This window comes from Apteryx mantelli, chromosome 17, assembly GCF_036417845.1.
Source record: "Apteryx mantelli isolate bAptMan1 chromosome 17, bAptMan1.hap1, whole genome shotgun sequence".
Lineage (NCBI taxonomy): Eukaryota > Metazoa > Chordata > Aves > Apterygiformes > Apterygidae > Apteryx > Apteryx mantelli.
The window spans coordinates 16,306,562-16,325,942 of NC_089994.1; the positions used below are offsets into that span (position 1 = coordinate 16,306,562).

Genomic DNA, 19,381 nt, shown 5'->3' on the forward strand with positions numbered 1-19,381 from the left:
TGATGGCAGGTTCAGTCAAATACAACCACAGCATGATCCTGGCAAAACCTGAGAGTTTTGATCAACCAGATGATTTACTGAAAAAGTGTGAATCTGAGTTCAGCATATTCTCCTGAGCTGTTCCTTTCTTTTCTGGTAGCACTTATGGCTCTCTCTCCCTACAGTACTAACATGCTTTTTTTGTGTTACTACCACCGGACTTCATATGGAGCAAGGTATGGCCTGGCCCATTTGTCTTTTGAGAGCTGTACTCTTCCCCAGGCAGCTACTATAACAGCATGTTCTTAGAAAACCAAAAGCTCCCACTGGTTTAAATGGGAGTAGCAGTCACAGGACAGTCATGTTTTGCATTCTCCTTTTTGCAGTAAATAATAAAGGGGGAAAAAAAATAACAAACAGTTTGGTAAGCATACAGAAAAAAAATCCCTGACATGACTGAATTGATGTTGTGTGGCAGTTTAACTGCAGTTTTACTGGTGTGTGGAGTCAGCTTTCCTTTCAGCTTATACCTCATAGTTAATGGGGGCCCCAGCGAGGCCTCTCCCCTGCTCAAGGCCCAGAAGAAACCTGTGAGGGTTCCTGCCTGTGAGGTTACATACACTGCACGCTAGTGGTCTTTTAAGGATCTTTCTCCTCAGTTACCTATTTCTAGAGGCAGGTGCTTCATGATCTCCGAGACCTCTGTCACACTTAGCTGCCATGGCCAGTTGATTTAACAGCCTCGGGAGGAAGAGGGCCAGCCGCAAGAGCTGTGCAGACAATGGGGGTAGCACGAACCTCTTCCCGGAAGCCGCACGGTGAAACCGAACTGCGGCTTCGGCGCTCTAAAATGGAGTCGCCCCCCTCAGGCGGCGAAACCGCCCCGCCCCGCCCCGCGCCTCAGGGCGCCACCGCCCGCTCCTGCGCACGCGCGGCGGCGGCGGGGGCCTGGCGCTGTGCCGGGCTGCCCGGCCGCGTGCCTGTCGGACAGCGCGCCTGTCGGGCAGCGCCGCGGGCGGCTGCGGGCGGCGGCGCGCGAGGCCCCCTCGGTGGCGCCATTTTGGAGTGGCGGCGGCGGCAGTGCCGGCGGTGCCTGGTTCTCGTCCGCGTCCCGCTCTCGCCGGCAGCATGAGCGTGGTGGAGCACGTACGGGAGATGGCGTCCGCTGGGCTCCACTCCAACGTGCGGCTCCTCAGCGGGCTGCTCCTCACTATGAGCGGCAACAACCCGTGAGTGGCTGGGGGGGGGGGGGGAATGCTGACAGGACCGGCGCCGCCGCGGGCGCTGAGGGGGAGGCCGGGCAGGAGAGCGCAGGGCCCGCTCCTGTCCCCGGCCCTGCCCGGGCTTCGGCCGCGGGGCCGGGGAGCCGCCGCGCAGCCCGCGGCGTGTGGGGGCTTCCCGGCAGAGAGGCAGCGGGTTTCTCCTTTCCTGCCGAGGGTGCCCCGCGCGGGGCACGGCTCTCCGACTGACTCTGGCGATTGCTTTTCTCTCTCAGGACTTCCCTGTGAGGTAGCTTCTTATATTTTGGATGGTTTCTGAGGAACTTATTAAAGCCACAATACAGTTCTGAAACTTTAACTTATTAACATTTCTGTAAGCGCGTTGGAATTCTTAAAAAGATCGCTTGTAAAATGTAGGATGTAGATTGGGGCCAGGATAGCTGTACAGGAGCTGGGTTGCCTTTTAAGCCCGAGTCTGTTCAAGCAAAATGTGCTTTAATGGGCCTTTGCAACATACGGCTTGTTATGGGGAGGATGGAGGCCACTCCATTATGGAAAGCAGTGGCCAAGCAGCTAAATATAAGTTGTTTTTGCTGATGATGTGTCAAAAATGGCTTTTACCTTTGTATGGTGATATCAGAAAGTGGCAAGATGATACCTTTGTGAGGAGATAATACCAGTTATCCTGGGACCCTTCCAATGTAGTAAAGAAGCAGCAACAGTTGGAAGTTGAAGCCAGATAAACCCAAGCTAAAAATACTTTGGATCTGTAAGTTTTTGTTCTTATGCGGCTAGCTCATCTCCACCTCTCTGTTTGCGTTTCTTCTAGGGAATTGTTTTCACCATCTCAGAAATACCAGCTCCTTGTATATCATGCTGACTCTCTCTTCCATGACAAAGAATACAGAAATGCTGTAAGTAAGTATACAATGGCCTTGCAGCAGAAAAAGGCGTTAAGTAAAACTTCAAAAGTAAGACCTTCTACTGGGAATGCTGCATCAACTCCCCAAAGCCAGGTATTTAAAAACTAACTGATGTGCTACATCAGATGGTCATGCACACCTTACAATTAATTTTGCTAACTTAATATTGTCGCATCAGATAAGACTTGCATTAAAGAAACCAGATCTTTAAGAATGTTTTATATTTAAAATATCAGTGTAGTGCTTTCTAGTGAAAAACTTAATTTGATCCTGAACATGAGATTTTAGTACATGTAATTCATGCTTTTCATTTGTAGACAAAAGCAATATGAGCTAGCAGTAGGCTATACTGGTAGCTTTATTGCACTGCATTTTGTTAACAGTAGTGTAAACATTAATGAGAAGCTTTATTCACATTTTTTTAGACAACTAAAACAGCATCATGCTTCAATGTTTGTTTGTTTGTTTTTTTTGTTTGTTTGTTTTTTTCAGTGTTTACCATCTGAAATTGAAGTGAAATATAAAATGGCTGAGTGTTATACAATGCTGAAGCAAGACAAAGATGCCATTGCTATCCTTGATGGGATTCCTTCCAGACAGAGGACCCCAAAGGTTGGTTCTGGCAGACATTGGTCACAAATACTTGATCAGCTTGTCTTGAATCTGTAGTCAAAAATGAAAATGTAGCTTATAGGTATAATGATATTGTGTGTTAGTATTTGTTTTGGGTTAGTTAAATGTTGCTTGGAAACACTTTGTGAAATTAGCTTAAGTTAGTTGAGTTTATTTAGTATCTTTTCTTTAAAACCAGACAAACGTTGTATTGCCTCTGTTGGAAAGAATTCACAAAAAGGTGAGGGAGTTAAATATTTATCTGCATCTTTACTCATTTGTGTGAATTGCCTGGTTAACTCTTCAGTACTGCACATGGCAGTTACAGAATTTTGTTTATGTACAAGGATGAAGAAACCTTTTTTGATACTGAGAGTTTGTTTAATACTTGTATATCCACACATAAGGTTTGAAATCTCTACTATCCATAAGTGAACGGTGGTCCCTTTTTGGATGTTCTCATATGTTGTTTTCATTGGACAAAGAGTAGTAGCTGGTCTATACGAAAACAATGTGGATTGCATCTATAGAAATGCTTATGTGATTGCAAACAGTTGAGCTACTGCAAATTAGTAAGTGATTCCCACATAGCAAAATAAATAGCTTGCTGCAGTTCTGAGGCAAACATATAAATATGAGAGCTTAACCAGACGTTTAAATTACTGTACTGTCCTTTGTAGGAGGAGCCAGGTACAGTCCTAGTTTCCATGGAGGAACACTGGACAGGAGGGACACACTGTCCAAAGCTAGTGTGGAAGCGAAGATATGTAGCCTAGTTAGCTCACAAGGTTAATTGTTCTGTAGGGCATCCACTGTTAGCCAGCCAAGGTAATTTGCTAAATTGTGATTGTATTAAAACATTTGTTTGAATCGTGCATAGTTGCACCAGAGAATGCAGTGCGTAAGAAATGAAGTGCTACTCCTCATCACAGAGTGTGAGCCATGTGAGATCCTTGAACATGTTAACAGTATTCCTGTATTGTGTTAGCAGTGTATCTGGCCTGGATTCTGGTAATGTCTAGGCGTACTGTCCAAATGCCAACTTATAGAACAGAAAAAAAGGAAGGATTGAGAAAAGCAAACTTTTTACCCATGCACACTAGTAAAATAAAATACTATAGCAAAAACCAACTAGTTGTGCTGTGTAGAGCTCAGATCGTTTCTGTTCTTTCATCATCATCATCATTTTATTCAGAAGCTAAATGGAAACTTTCTCTGCCTTCCTAAGCTAATTCTCTCGAAGACTTCCATTGGTATGGAGAGAACAACTGAAAGATGTAATGTAATGGATATGCAGGTCCTTCTTGGCATCATATATAAACGCTTGCCCATCTTATGACTTCATATATGCAAAACACTGAGATTTCAAGATGCACTGTGCAAATAGAAAAGAATGTAAATTTTATCTTTGGACTCAGAAAGAAGAAACAATTTTAATTTTATAGTATGCAGTATGTTATAGTGATTTTGGAAGAACAGGTAATTTTATCTTCTGCCCAGAACAGGTGGGAGGGAGGCAGGCATGCTTGAAGACAAAGTTGTGACTTTTTCTTAGTATTTCTCCTTTCTCATAATTGACTCTACCAATGCTTCTATTGCTTGTAGATCAATATGATGTTGGCAAATCTATACAAAAAAGCAGGTCAAGAACGCTCATCTGTTACGAGCTATAAAGAAGTACTGAGACAGTGCCCTTTAGCACTTGATGCCATTCTAGGTAGGTATTCTGCACCCAGTATTTCAGTATTAAAGTGTTATAATTCAAATTATATCTGGGAGTTGCCTAACTCTCTTCCATTTGCATGTAATGTGTAATGCCTATCTTATGCAAGTTATAAAGAACACTGTAACAAACTGCTTGTATATGCTTGCCAAGGGATGGAGTTTTTGGTCTTCAGACAATTAACTTGTCTCAAAAGCAGTTTATAGTGGCTGAAACTGAATCGGGTGTCTTTCTGAACAGGCTTGCTCTCGCTCTCGGTGAAAGGTGCGGAGGTGGCCTCTATGACAATGAATGTAATTCAGAGTATTCCCAACTTGGATTGGCTTTCAGTGTGGATCAAGGCATATGCTTTCGTACATACTGGAGATAACACTAGAGCAATCAATACCATTTGGTAAGAGTTCAAAGAGCAGGATGTAATCAAATAATACATAATATTTATATATAATTATATTAAAGATGGCACTCATTTAACAGGCATTTGTTTTCTCTTGAAGCTCTTTAGAGAAAAAGTCACTACTGCGGGATAATGTAGACTTACTGGGGAGCTTAGCAGACCTATACTTCAGAGCCGGAGATAATAAAAACTCAATTCTAAAATTTGAACAAGCACAAATGCTGGATCCTTATCTAATAAAAGGTGAGTAACTGTAAATCCTCAAAGAAAGGTTACCTAGATCTTGTTTAGCTAATGATCTTGTGGGTAACATTAGAGCAGCAGATACATGCAGTTAAGCATTGAGTGAAATATTGAATATTGCTGTACTTGTTTATCAATTCAGAATTTACATTCAGAAGTTGTATATGTTAAACAGTTGCTGGTAGTTGCACAGATTAAAGTAGGTGTTTGTGTAGAGGGTCATTTAAAACTGTAATTGTCAAGAAGATAGCATAGTTATATATACGTTTTGCCAAAGAAGCATATATTGAGAATAATTTAGTGCAAGAAGCTTATGTGTTTTATTTCTTGTGAATGAACTTTGCATCTTTGGAAAAAAATTAGAATTTTTAAATGTTTCTATTTCCTCCTACTGTTCTGTTGGAATGAAGCCTGTGGTTTGTACTGAGTTGTACCATAATTTCATCAGTAGTGTTTTAAGCCACCAGTACATCCTTCTGCTCCAAATAAGTGGCCCTGTTCTACATTGTCCCCTTTTCTTGGCACAAGTAGGGTTGCAGTGAACTGAATCAGGAAATATTAACTGGTTAAAATCTTTTGTGAGGCCGTAGCGTTTCCTCACTTTGTGTTACTGCACAAAAAGTTTATCAGAGAGGGAGTCTTAGTCCTAAAAAACATAGGATTTCAGAGGAGCTGGTAAAAAGTGTTATAAAACATTGGCTCTTGTGCTCAAATTCCATTGGGTCCTTGATGTTTGTATGCCATGAACGTTTGAACTTTGTAATGAATAACTCTGATAACATGATTGATCTTGAAATGTTTCATTTTAGGAATGGATGTATATGGTTATTTATTGGCACGCGAAGGTCGACTAGAGGACGTAGAGAACTTGGGCTGCCGTCTCTTCAACATTTCTGATCAACACGCAGAACCCTGGGTGGTATCTGGGTAATTTGTTTTCTTGCCTTTCTTCCCTTTTTTGCCTCAACTCTTGATTTGCTGCATGAAGTGGGTTACACATGATACAGGGGATTCAGCTTTTTGTGTTCAGAAGGTGCTTTTCTACCCTACATGTTCTGTTTTGGGGGTAACTTAAATTAACTATAAATATCTATTTTGGTTGTTTTCTATATGTTTAAAGCTCTTCAAGTTATCAGGTTGGTGATATTAAATAGCTGTAACAGTTAATATTCACATTGCTTCTTTCGACTTTTGAAAAAGAACAATTTCTTTTTTCCTGAACATTTTTTTTAACTTTAAATGCAAGAAGTTACAGTTGTCAGTACTCCCCCCCCCCCCCCCCGCCTCTGTGAATGTATGTAGGCGCCACAGGCAGTACATGTTCACAATCAGTCTCGTCTTTTCATAGGTGTCATAGTTTCTACAGTAAACGATACTCCCGTGCCTTATATTTAGGAGCCAAAGCTATTCAACTTAATAGTAATAGCGTTCAAGCTCTGCTACTGAAAGGAGCTGCTCTTAGGAATATGGGTCGAGTACAAGAAGCAATTATACACTTTCGTGAAGCAATACGTCTTGCACCTTGCAGGCTGGATTGCTATGAAGGTAGGTGAAGTAAAGCTACTCCCATGCAGTGTTGGTTTGGTGCTGGTGCTAAAGTTGGTGTAATTATTTTTATTGGCGGAGGAGGGAATAGATTGGAGTTCTTCGACCCTGCTAGCTTTCTAGTAAAGGAAGTAAAGGAATTATTACCACCCCCAAACCTGTAAAGCTCTGGTAGAAGCAATCAGATGAGAAGATCTAGGGAATGCATGTATTTATAAGTATGATTTTTCAGTGAGTTGTTTTTGAATTTTTTTGAGCTTGTTTAATCTGGGTATAAACAAATGTAAGTGTTTTGAGCAGACCAGTTTCAACTGATGACGTTAACTGGGAGTTGTACCCAGAGCTTCATTTTGTCATTCCATCTCCTAAATAAGAACAAGTTTAGATGACCAGCAGTTGAGAAGAAGGAAAAAATATTCATGTTTCCAGAGGAATGTGCATTTTCTTGCAGAGCTAAATGTAATGTTAATCTTCTCTTAACAAAAAAACAAGATGTGCAAGATTAAATAGAAATGGATGATACAGGTCCAAGTATGCTGTTTTTTAACAGTATTGTGTGTTGCTTGTGGAATAATTCAACTGTTTTAGTGAATTGTCATACAAAACTCTTGCTATGCTATGTAATGTGTTTATTAGAACTCCACTGTAGTTCTCTACTGATCATTTACCTATTTTGTATGATGACTAGCATCCAGAATTGCCACTTTTTCCACATCTTTCCCCTTGTTGTGGTCAGTTAATCATAGCAAATTCAGTTCAGGAATGGCTTACCATGTAAAAGCTTTATTGCTTTTAACCAGCAGTTATGAAATTATTGGTTAAGTAAAAACAAGCTGATCATGCTCTTGTATTCAGCAGTGAAATTAAAAAAAAAATATATATATATATATATATATATATACACATATATATATATATTTTTTTAATTTGCTCAGAATGGAAGTTGCTAATCTGATTCACCTGGCTCCTCCAGTTCTGCATTTCTTGCTTTGTAGTGGGCACAGCGTTGTAGATTTCCTGCTTCCCCGTTGAAGTGAAATGCATGTATTTAGAAAAACTGTAATGCAGTTTTATTTGTTTGAATGTTTCTTGTTTCCCTGCACTTAAGGAAGAAATGTGTAATCTGTCGCAATTTAGTCTTTTGTCAGATGTTGGCCTTGGAAAAAGGTCATCCAGGGGGTCTCATACCTCTGTCATAGGTTCCCTGTGAAACTGTGTGTTGTTTTAATCTATGTCCAAATTTCCCTCTCTGCAAGCTTCCTTGGCTTCTCTCTTCTGTCCCTCCACTTCAAAAATTCTTGGGTACAGTCACTTTCTCTATTGCAATTTGTTTCTGCTTATTGGAGTGTCAGTTTTTTGGAGCCTCTGAGTGCAAATAATTGAGGAGGGGTGAGTGTATACAGTACTAACTCAGCAGCTTTAATGGTTTCCTTTTCATCATCAGGTCTCATCGAATGTTATCTAGCATCTAACAGTATCCGTGAAGCTATGGTTATGGCAAATAATGTGTATAAAACTCTGGGAGCAAACGCACAGACGCTCACTCTGTTAGCAACAGTCTGTCTTGAAGACCCAGTCACACAGGAAAAAGCAAAAACGTTATTGGACAAAGCACTGACACAAAGACCTGATTACATTAAAGCCGTGGTAAAGAAAGCAGAACTTCTTAGTAAGTTCCTTTTTTCCATGTCCAATTTATTTGAGGCCTACTGTTTTATATGTACGTGTTCTGCCACCTCATCAGTGAGAAGAATGTTGCACTGATGTTACAGTTCAGGGATTTAGCAGTTCTATTCTGAAGGAAAAAGTACAGGAATTAGTTCAGTTTAGCAACTGACATTACAGAAGCACTTAAAACAATTGCAGACTAAATGTTTTGGCTGCAAAATATATGTATTCATGAGTGTAGCAGTTACAGCAACAAAAAACAATGTTAGGAGTTAAGCTTACAAAAAGTAACTTGCTACTATCCAGCATGCTGATAGTTCTGAGAGAAGAGATAGTTGTCTGTTGTGGTGGCTCTTTGTGTAGATTCTTTGACCTTTTTGTAGGAGATTTATCTAAACTATTAATTAAAACTATAGTTCTGCGTATAAACAGGTAGAGAACAAAAGTATGAAGATGGAATTGCTTTGCTGAGGAATGCACTGGCTAATCAGAGTGACTGTGTTCTGCATCGAATCCTGGGAGACTTTCTGGTAGCTGTCAATGAATATCAGGAAGCAATGGACCAGTACAGCATTGCCCTAAGGTAAACCTGAGACCTCTGAGATTGCAGTGTGCTTATGAGAACCAGTAGTCACTTGACTAAATTAAAAAATTGATCAGGATATTCATCAGAGGTGAATTTATGTTATTATCCTTTGAAACAAACAAAAATATTTAAATAACATTGTGTCGATCATCAGGTTTTGAACTGACAACTGCAAAATTTAAGGAGACAAGTCAAAATTGCAATCTTAAGCCTATATTAGTGCTAAGCATGTCACCAGGCCTGCAATTTCTGGACTAACAGAAGGATTAAGTCATGGATTTGTTTATGGTTACTAAATTACTGTATAGTCAGATACCTTGGGCTCCACTCCTTTAGACTGGAAAGTGCTATATAAATGTGCGCACCTAAGTAAATTTAAACAGAGTGATTCAATGAAACGTCGGGAATCTAAATGTTGGAATGTTATCCTAAGTCTAGTGCATTATGGCCACAATAATCTACACGATTAAATGGGACAGCTGTTTTTACCTTGTATGAGATATATTTGGTCATAGTCGTTTAAACTGTAACCACTTTGTCTTACTAATAATAATTAGCATTGTCCAGAAGAGTTGGCTAACTTTTCTGGAAGAATATGATGCTTAAATAGGTGCATTCTTGGCGTTCAAAATAACTTGTATAAAGACGCAATGCTTGGTGGTGTTATCAGCTTGAGGTGAAGTTGTATCATCTTTACTAAATTGAAATTCTTGATGTTAAGCAGAAAGTGCAGCAAATAAGATGAGACTTGGTTGATGATGATTTTCCTTATATTGGTGGTGTTAGGTTTTGGAGCAATGCTTTCTTTTTCTTTCTTTCATCAGTTTGGATCCAAATGACCAGAAGTCATTAGAAGGAATGCAGAAAATGGAAAAAGAGGAAAGTCCAACAGATGCAACCCAGGAAGAAGACGTGGATGATATGGAGGGAAGTGGAGAAGAGGGTGACTTGGAAGGCAGTGATAGTGAGGCAGCTCAATGGGCAGATCAAGAACAGTGGTTTGGCATGCAGTAAAGGATTCTCTTACTGATGCTTGTTTTGGCACTTGAACATACCATTAGGGCCATTCTTCTTTGAAGAACATCAAATACAATTTTATAGTAACAAAAGACTTTTTTTTTCTTAATGGACACTGAAACCATTTAATAGTTCTGTGCATCTCAATGCCTTGAAGATTCTTGATGCTTCTTATTTATTAAGTGTAAGGGACTAACTATGTTAGAGGTTATTTGCAACGTGTTTAAAAAAGTTTGTGCTAAAACTAAAAGCATTAGAATCCAAAATGTTTAAAAAGCCTATTGTTAATGGTGAAAACTGTCCAAATTGTGTTTGGGGCTAAGTATGCTTGATCCATATGTAAATACAGTGGTTTGTATTCCTTTGTGAAGAAGGTCTTTCTCTGTTGTTTGTATGCTACCATTTGGGCTCACACTCAAACTCCTGTTGAAGTCTGGAGGAGCTGCTTGGGTGTGACTGAAAGCAGCACTTTCCTTTTGCTGTGTTCGTTGAATTAATTTGTCTTTTTATATGGCATTACGTGTGCTGTAAAGGAAAAGTTTGGTACTCTAGGCATCTCTGACTTACAAGACACTTTTGTAGCTGGCTGATTTCTATGTTTACAGAGTTGTACTAGTGCTGGAGAATTACAGCAATTTCCCCAATCCTTACTAAAACCTGTAATCACTTAAAGTCTCAACATGAACATTTATTTCTAAATGCAGTTTAGATTTATTTCAGCCTGTTACTAAAAGGTTGTACAACAATGACTCAAAGCACTACACATTCTATATACAGCACTGACAGTTAGAATGATATAAGAATTCATCCATTTTCACTTGCATTGCTGTAGAAATGTTAAATTTTTTCAAATACGTATGGTATTGGTTTTGCCATGTTTATACACTTCATGTTTCTGTCAGATAACATTTGAATTCATGTGTTTTCCCTCACCTCTTGAAGCAAAGCTGCATTGCTTCCAGTACAAATTCTCAACATCATCCCTTCAAGGGACTTCAAACTTGAAATTTTTCTGTGGAATACAGAAACCTTTTCAGTTCTGTTGGCCTCACTTATAGGAGGAGGAATTACTTTTTGCTCTTATTTTTCTTACATTTCTGGTCTCCTTACTTTTTACCAAAACATTTTTTTTTACCTTTATAGTGGCAATTTAATTCCTATTGTATTTATTCTGTTGTCACAGGTACACTGGAGCAAGCAGACTATGTTTTAAGGCTAAATAGTTTTCATATCAGCCGAGGAGAAATTCATATTTTGTACAAATACGTGTCACACGGAAAACAAGCTTTCCCCTAATTGTAGATGTGTAACACGGATAAGGGTAAAGTATATCTGCCTCTGTGATACACATTATATAAATTAGAAAAATGCACAATAAAAGAACAGGCTCATGAGTTCTGCTATGGCCTTTTTTGGAAATATTCCAGGGTGTCATATCTTACAAAGAAAATGACTAAATAGTTTATCCATTAACACCCCCCCGCTCCCCAAAAGAAAACAAAAAAACCCCAGGTGGGTGTCTGTTCTCTTTGGGGTTTTAGACTTTCCGTAATATCAGATTGAATTATACTTATTTGAAGACTGTTTGGAACAGAAGAGCATGTGCTACAGTCTTGGTGATTGAATTAGCATAAGCTGTGACTGGTATTTCATAAAATATACAAAATGGCTATATTTCAATTATAGCACATGTTTTGGTAATTGCATTTTGGTATATGAGAGGCCTGAGCCTGAAAAATTTAGCTGTTTATACCATTGCTGTGTGACACAGTGAATAGATTTCAGCTCACTACATGTCTTCCATTACAGAAAGAAACGTCACGCATGTGCAAGCAAATTCCAAATACCTTTTTCTGTAAACTGCCTTGTTTTCTCCTCACATTCATCAAATTGCATTCTTGTTCTGAAAATTAGGTAGGTTCATTAGCTTCTTAGTTGTATATTCCACATCTATTGTGGAAATATTAATAGTTTTTGATGTTATTGAACTAAAGAAGGGCAACGTGTTTAAGATTGGATGAGAGAAGTGTATGAGATATGTGATATGTATTGTTAGCTGCTCAGCCATCTTACTTCAATGATTCCTTTAAATAGGTCATTAATCAGAGCTGCCTTCACAGCTGGAAACCACCAGCCTCATGCATTTCTCTGAAAGAGTATTTACATAGAAGAGGAAACCTGAGAACCGCAGTCTCACTGGCCCAATCTGTAGTATGTTTGTGGATAACCTGATAAACTCTCCTCTTAGAACAGAGGTGAAACTACTTCAACCTGAGCATGCTGTAAAGAAAACATCAGTGTGCATCTATGCAGCTTTAGAGAACAAGTCCAGGTACGCTTATTAACTTAGGATGGCTGTCAAAATACAGTGGTATCCTTGATACTTCATTTTTCTAAGAGCTTGCCTAATGGAAAAGTTTAGTTGGATCCTGCAAATAATAGCTCTGTAAGCAACTGCTGCATTAGGGTTATATAGTTTGTGTGTAGTCTTTGCTAATAACTGTACTGTAAGTGAATAAGAAAATTCAAGATGCCATATGTGGATTGCATTTGAGATTATATAGAGAGATATATTTAGCATTGGCTTCAGAATTCTGAAGGGAACTTTTTTACCCATTAACGAACCTTCATTAGCATTCCATTTTTGGAATGCAGTCTCTGGTTTTGTAGAGATTTCGTACTGACAAATTCTGTGACTGTTATTCTAGTTTAGGGAATACAACACAGCCCCTAATAAGCAGCTGACTTCATTCTGTCCCTTAATCCTGTGTTGTGCCCACCAGAAAGATCATAAAACCAAAACCCGAAGTTCAGACTGTGTCAAATTTCCGATGTAGGCTCCCAAAAGTGAAGCAATTCTCGGGTGAGGCTGGAATGCTGTTGCCGTCCAATTGCATTGTGCAGCACAAGTGGTAGATTACCCGCTCTTTGTCATGGCTGCGAGGGCCCGTCCCTGGGGCTGGGTAAGGATAGAGTTTCGATGTTTGTTTGAATTCTGTTTGGCTGTCTCCGACTTGGACTTTAAATCACAGATGTCATTAACAGGTTTTAATTCTTTCCTACTTTAAGATAGGAAAAACACGGAAGCGATGCAAAGGGACAGAATTTCTTCAAACTTAAGGCGCTTACAGAGACTTAGTAAGGTCTTAATTTACCAGAATGTAAAAGCAATATGCATTGACGATGGGGCTAAGAATTATCTAAATAACCTGTGGTTTGTAGCAAGCCATTTGCCCGTGCTTTATTCTGTGAAATACTGATAACATCTGAAATACTGGCAATATTTATAATTCTGATTCCAGATCTTGGGAATCTAAGAATTATGAAACAGAGATAATAGAAGGAACTGAAAACTACTGGCCAATGTAAATGTTCTTTGTCTAATTGAAGTGTTTTTTCCTTTTCTGCTACTGCTGATTATAGGGAGATTTCTGATTAACAAGGACTTTATTTTTTTCCTTTTAATAACTATCTTCCTCACTGAGCCTGTTTTTTTTTTTTTTTTTTTGTAGTGATTCTTGCAGCCGTGCTTTTCAGGAGCTCAGTGATACAGAAACTGAGCCATCAAGGGCAGAAGCAGTGAGTATTTCTTTTTCAGCAATCCCTTCTTTCCTCGCTTAGATCTGAATTGTAAGGGAATGTAAAGGCTGTGTCTGTTGCTATAATTTCAGGTTACACAGGTATACCTTAGCCAATTACCTCCTAAAGACAAATTTAATTGTTGCATTCTCCAGGGGTCTTAAACCTAGTGGCCTTAGGTGGGCTTAAACTTAGTATAAGCCTATCATTTCAAATTAAATAGCTGTGAGCAGGGCTTAAAGTAGCATATTCTAGGTAATTATGTGTGTTCAGTCAGCACCATTAGATAAGTTGGCACAACTTTAAGTAGTACCCAGCTAAAGTCAGTTATATCACAGTTAATTTTGCTGTGCTTTCCTCATAGAAAGCATTCAGTGCAGGTAGGCAGAGTTATTCCCCTAACAGTTACCTTCCTGTACTACCTGTTTTGCCAGGGTAACAGTTTGAAAAGTAATCCTGTGAACCAATTCCTGAACTTACCTGTCTCAAAAATATTCACATTCCTCTCCTCTCCTTCTGTTTATTTATTTATTTATTTTTGTTTGTTTGACTCAGCAAACCTTTTTACCAGGATATTTGTTAAGCTTTTGTCTGTTTGTTACCAAAAGGCTCCCGATTTCGGTGACATGTTCACTTTGCTGCCTTGCAAAAGGTAAAAAATGGGTTGATGTACGCTGAGGAGGAGATGGCTGGGAACTGTAAGGTTGTTGTTGAATTGCTGTGTTGGAGCTGTGGCCTAAGGCCTTGGGGATAATTAACATGTTTGTGACTCAGTCCAGTAGCCAGATCGTCGGAGGGAGCGGTAGCATGGTGGGAAGAATGCTGGTGTGGAAAAGGGGAGAAAAAGGCTAGTGCTGCCACTGCTGCAGTTCTAGGACCGGCAGATTCATTGCAAGTTGGAAGCTAACCAAGGGGAGGCAGGGAGATTCCTAAGGCTGGATATTTGGGTGCAAAAAGAAAGAGGTATTCAAGTACGACCACAGCTCGGTAAAGAGTAAAAATTAAAAACGTTCATGTCGTGAATTCCAACCGTATAACAATTTCCCCATTCCATTTCTCTTCTCAGACTAAGTAAAACAAAGCTGTTCGACTGGTTTGTATCTACCCCACTGACAACAACAGAATGGAAAGAATAACTAATCTGTGCATTTTCACTTGCTGTTTTGAGCCTTCCACTTATGTTGCTAACATTAATGTTAATTGTTTAGTGCTCTGTATGGAATGTGCAAGGGAAGTTTTCACTGTGGTTGGTCACTGAGAGATGTTTACACTGTTAAATCCTCCATTTAAAATAGCTTCCCAGCTTTGAACAAGCTCTCAAGAGAGGCCAAGGACTTTATAAGTTTGGAGATCAGATCCCTTTTCCTTCTTTCTCTCTGTCATCCTATCAAAATATTGATGCCTATAAGCACAGTGATGGTTTTGGGAGCTACCCATAGAAGTACAGTATCTGACATAGGAATTTTAAAAAAGATTGAATTTGCCACATCTGTCCTTTTAGCAGACAGTACCATTTCTTAAAGACAGCGGATGACGCTTACTGAGATGGCTCTGCTGCAGTGTGCCCTGCCTGCAGTATGTTTGAGCAGCGTGTGGCATGCCAGGAAACAACGATCTTCCCTTCGGAGAAGCTGCCTTTGAAAACCTGAACTGTCTTTTTCTTCCAACTTGCCAGCTACGTGTCACAGAGCGCCGTGAGCCTCAGAACGCGTGTCGAGAGGAAAAAGGGGGGAAAGTACCATGTCCCGAGACTTGGGCTTGATCTAACTTCTAAAATATTTACAAAGAACAAAAAGTCCAGTTACATCGCAGTTGCCTGCCGGGGAGGCAGCAGCACGCTTTGCCTAGCTGACGGGGGCTGGTGATTTGGACCGCTTCCCGGCTGGGATCCCTGGGCTGGGATTTTAGCAGTTGGGAGAAGTGAGATACTTACTTTGGCAGTTGATCCAAGAACTTGGGTTGACACTGGCAGCACAAAAGGCCTGTTCCTGTGTTTGCTGGGGAGACGGTACATTACTTTGTGCATAGCTGTAAAGGCCATCAAGATACCAGCTCTTTCCCTGAAATATTTATTAGATTTTTTGTTGTTGCTCCTGCTTTTTTCCTGGTGTTTGGTGTATAATATTTTGTATTTTTTCTTGACATGGTTTGGTATGGTTTGATGAGTTGAAGCTGGTAACTTGGCTTTGTCTTGCTGGAATCCTAAGTAGTTTTCCAGTAAACTTAAGCATGATGACATCAGCAGAGCAAGGAAGAACAATCCGCAGATACGAATCTTCCTTACGCTGGTCTGTGTAAGCTGCAGCCCATGTGGTGCTGGAGATAAATGTTTGTAAAGCCGGTTTGTCGGGAAGCCAGTAAGAAATTGCAGTGCAGTCTATGATTGAGGAGCTTTTTTGCCTTGCAAAACTTGATGGGGTCCTAGTTAGCCAATGTCCATGTTGTCAGACTGAGTGGGAAGATAACGTACCCTAAGTTTGTTTTGTTTTCCTGCTTTGGTCCATAGTGAGGGTAAGAAAGGGGCAGTGTTCCTACGGACCGAGTTGTCTCTGTGGATCCAGTAGTTCCTTGTGGCCATCCAGGTCACTTCAGAGCTTGTTCAAAGCGCGCACATTAATGCCTTCTGCTAGCTCAGACGTCTCATTTGCTGACGTATCTGTTTAACTAATGAGGGGAAAGTTTGTCATTACTCTGAAAAATAATAATTCTCATAGTAGCGTAAGTTCTAGCTAACCTGGAATAACTGCTGGATTCTGGCTTTGCTGCTGACTGTTACAGGAGGAGGAACAGCGCATGGAGACAGACTTTAACCTTTCCTCAGCTCACCAGCACAGCTTTTAATGGGTGCGAGAGAAGGTGGCTCCAGCCAACCTTTCCGCCTCTGTTCTGCAGAGGATAATGTCACACTGAAACTCGGCCAATTCGATAAGGCTGGAGGATTTTGTCAAGTGTTAACTCTCCTCACTGAAATACTGGGCTCTAAGAAATTTTGAGGACCTCGCACCTAGTAACACTCAGGCTCTAGAAATATTTGAGTTTCTGCAAAAGAGGTTTAACCCTTCCTGTGCTGTGCTTTGATTTCTGCTTTTGTTTCTTCCTCCTCCATTGCCTGGAAAGGGCGAATGGGAAACGGGGTCAGTTTAATCTCCTTTGGTGCTGTGATTTACTAACTATGCCATAGAAGCAGAAAGTAGATGCTCTTGTGGTTTAGGTTCCACACGCTCATTAGACAGTTCTCTACCCCAGTGGGCTTAGGGAAGAGCTAAATGTGGTGCTGTTCTCACCCAGGCAGCTCTGGGTATATGAAGAAAAGCAACTTCAGGTGTTTGAGCAATTTCTGAGAAGAAAAGAGAAGATTCCCAGGGGGAGGCTGTGCTCTGGGGTCAGTGTCATCTTGAAAAAGGCATTTTCCAGAACTTCAGTTTTAAATGCTTGAGTTTGACTTCAACCCCTTTACTACCTCTGTCCGTAAACGCAAACTATGGGAATGCCTTATTCCCCGCTACTGCAGCCAACCGCCAGCAGCGCTCGCCGCTTTCTTTGGCGTAGTCATGTGTGTTGATGTGGATATAGTGTTGCGGAGTGGGCACGTTCCCTCTTTAGGCTAGTTTTGGCATGTTACTTATAGCTTTTTGCTGTTTTATTGCAGAATCTGATTGACACAATGCTGGGATGTAGGTGGACATTTCTGCAATGTTTTGGGAGGTTTGGAATTCTGTAAGCCAGAGAACTTGTTAAAACAGGTTCTGGATGCTTTGGGAACGGCCTTGCTTTTTGACAGCTGTGGCTTGTGTGCATTGTCTCACTGATTGGAGATTGAGCCTAAACTGTAGCAATTTCTTTCTGTTTTTTTTTTTGCTCTTTGAAAGGTTTGGGAGTTGTGTGCAAGAGGAGCCTGGTCTTTGGAAAGCAGCCGGTACGTTCCGGTTGAGGTTGAGATCTCCAGCTCTGGCCTGCTGTCTTGTGAGCGTGGCTAGGTGTCTGCAGTCTGGCTTCTGGTGTTAACAGCTCGCTGTAGGTACAAAGCCTCCCAGAGGGATGTCCAAGAAGCAGCTGCCTGCACCCACAAACCAGAGGCTTTGATTTTTATAGTAGTAGGATTTAGCACCTCTAACTTGCATCCTGAGGTAAACTGTACCCACAACAAGGCAGCCCCTGTAAAACAGGCCTAAAATAGCCAGTTGCAATATAGTGAGGCAAGGAATATCTGGCAAAGCTGGAAAGCTAAAGAGTTTCACCAGGAATAGGATCTGCTGTTGGCAAGGCAGCCAAGAGTCACCTGGGCTGCAGGCGGTGAGTAACTTTATTCCCAGGGAGTCTGATCTTCCAAGGAGGGACTGGACACACGTTTGGGTGAGTTAAAGGCTGGTGGGAGCTCACCTGCCTGCCTGCGTTGTGCCTGGTGAAGGTCCAGCGTGCCTAGGCCAAAGGTCTGCATTGGCGCTCAAGTCCTGCGGGAGGGCAGTGACAAGAGAAAGTTCTTTACAGTTCACGAAATCTGTCTGGGTTGTCCTGCCTCGCTGAACGCGGGGCAGGAACGCGCGCGAGATCAAAACGCTCGACGTGCGGCGATCGCAGTGCGCTGGAGCTGTGCGACTCCGTTACGAATGCGTGAGCTGGTTGCAGCCTGATTGTTGGCCTCAGATGTTATCTTACCCTGTAGTAAAGCAATGTTCTCTGCCTGCCTCTGTAGGAAAAACTGACTCTGCCACCTGCCTAAATAGCACTGGGTTTATAGCAGCCTGGGCTTGTCAGGTTTGGTGTTTTTGTTGTTTCTGGACTTTATTTTAATTTATTACGGTAGCCTCTCTGCTGCCAAGAAGCTGAACTGGACACGCAAAGCTGACCTCGTTCGGAGCTGCGCTCTGCGTTTGTAGGGACACAAATGATCCCTTTGGTTCCTGGTGAACTGCGTGTGTGCGATGGGGAACTCGCACTGCGTGTGCTGAACGCTCCTGCCTCTCAGCTGCTTTTCTTCTTCTCCTGATGCTGCAAACGTTAAATTGGCACAAGTCCTTCCCTTTGCCATCCCTGAAGAGCAAGACTAGGAAATTTTACCTCTCTTTTCTTGCACAAAGTTGGTGGTATCAGCAAAATCCTTTCTTTGGATTACGTGCGTAAGTCAGCACTATCCCCAAAGAACTAACTGAAGGGCAGGTTGCTAGGTGCTCTCATGGCACTGCCTGTTCCCTTCGAGCTGCTCCAGGAGGGGGAAGAGGATAACTCTTACTCTAATAGATTTGGTTCCTGGTGTCTTTATTTAAACAAATGGCAGAGGAGTTGACCTTATTAGGGAAATAGCCCGAGTCTACTAAACTAACGTCAGAAGGCTGTTGTGCGCTTCTGAGAACGGTGACTGATGATTACTGGCAAGGTGGTTTGGGTTTGAACTAGCATCTCGAGCAGAAGAGTCTCCTAAGTCCTCTTCTTAATCGTCTGAGGCGGTGCAGCCCCCCCATGGCCTTTTCACTCGCCTACGGGCAGGCGAGGGAGGACGAGCTTGCGGAGGCGTCGTGCGTGCCGCAGTGCCAGGCAGCACTGCGCCGGGCCGGGCCGGTGTGCAGCATGTGGGTGCTCTGCTGCAGGCTGCTAAAATAGATCACAGCGCTCTTCTCCGAGGTGAACTTGCAGGGTCTCTTCAGCAGGCTTGGAGGTGACCTACATTTTTCGTGTCACCTCCTGGCTGCCAGGCTTGACTGCCCCGCTTACCTGAGCTGCCTTTTCGGGCAGGCGTCCTGCCGTATGGAAGCTGCAGAGCCTCTGGGCGCAGCTGCAGTTGGCCAGTTCTGCTGCTGCCGTGACCGACAGCAGCACCCTGAGCACATGGCCACGATCGGATTTGCCCCCACACTAGTTATTGGGCGACTTTGTTTTTAGGGCTAAATACTG

The 19,381-nt window shown here is 41.7% G+C and overlaps 1 protein-coding gene and 1 long non-coding RNA gene across 6 annotated transcripts; both read left to right on the top strand.

Annotated features, from left to right (window-relative positions):
- Positions 1-1,039: 1,039 nt before the first annotated feature.
- On the top strand, positions 1,040-10,612 carry ANAPC7 (anaphase promoting complex subunit 7). Of its 5 annotated transcripts, none has more exons than XM_067307000.1 (11): positions 1,040-1,208; positions 2,029-2,215; positions 2,615-2,734; positions 4,340-4,451; positions 4,698-4,851; positions 4,955-5,097; positions 5,907-6,024; positions 6,446-6,642; positions 8,087-8,311; positions 8,743-8,893; positions 9,721-10,612. In XM_067307000.1, the coding sequence occupies exons 1-11, from the start codon at positions 1,108-1,110 to the stop codon at positions 9,908-9,910; spliced, it is 1,698 nt and encodes a 565-aa protein (XP_067163101.1). In that variant the 5' UTR covers positions 1,040-1,107; the 3' UTR covers positions 9,911-10,612. The 5 variants fall into 5 exon arrangements, with proteins under 5 accessions (XP_067163101.1, XP_067163104.1, XP_067163102.1 ...); XM_067307003.1 differs by having other exon boundaries at positions 6,626-6,642; XM_067307001.1 differs by having other exon boundaries at positions 2,029-2,113.
- Positions 10,613-11,472: 860 nt separating this feature from the next.
- Positions 11,473-13,488, top strand: LOC136993535 (uncharacterized). The gene is made up of 3 exons (XR_010885884.1): positions 11,473-11,827; positions 12,008-12,245; positions 13,426-13,488. It is a non-coding gene; the product is annotated as an uncharacterized lncRNA (long non-coding RNA).
- The last annotated feature ends 5,893 nt before the right edge of the window (positions 13,489-19,381 follow it).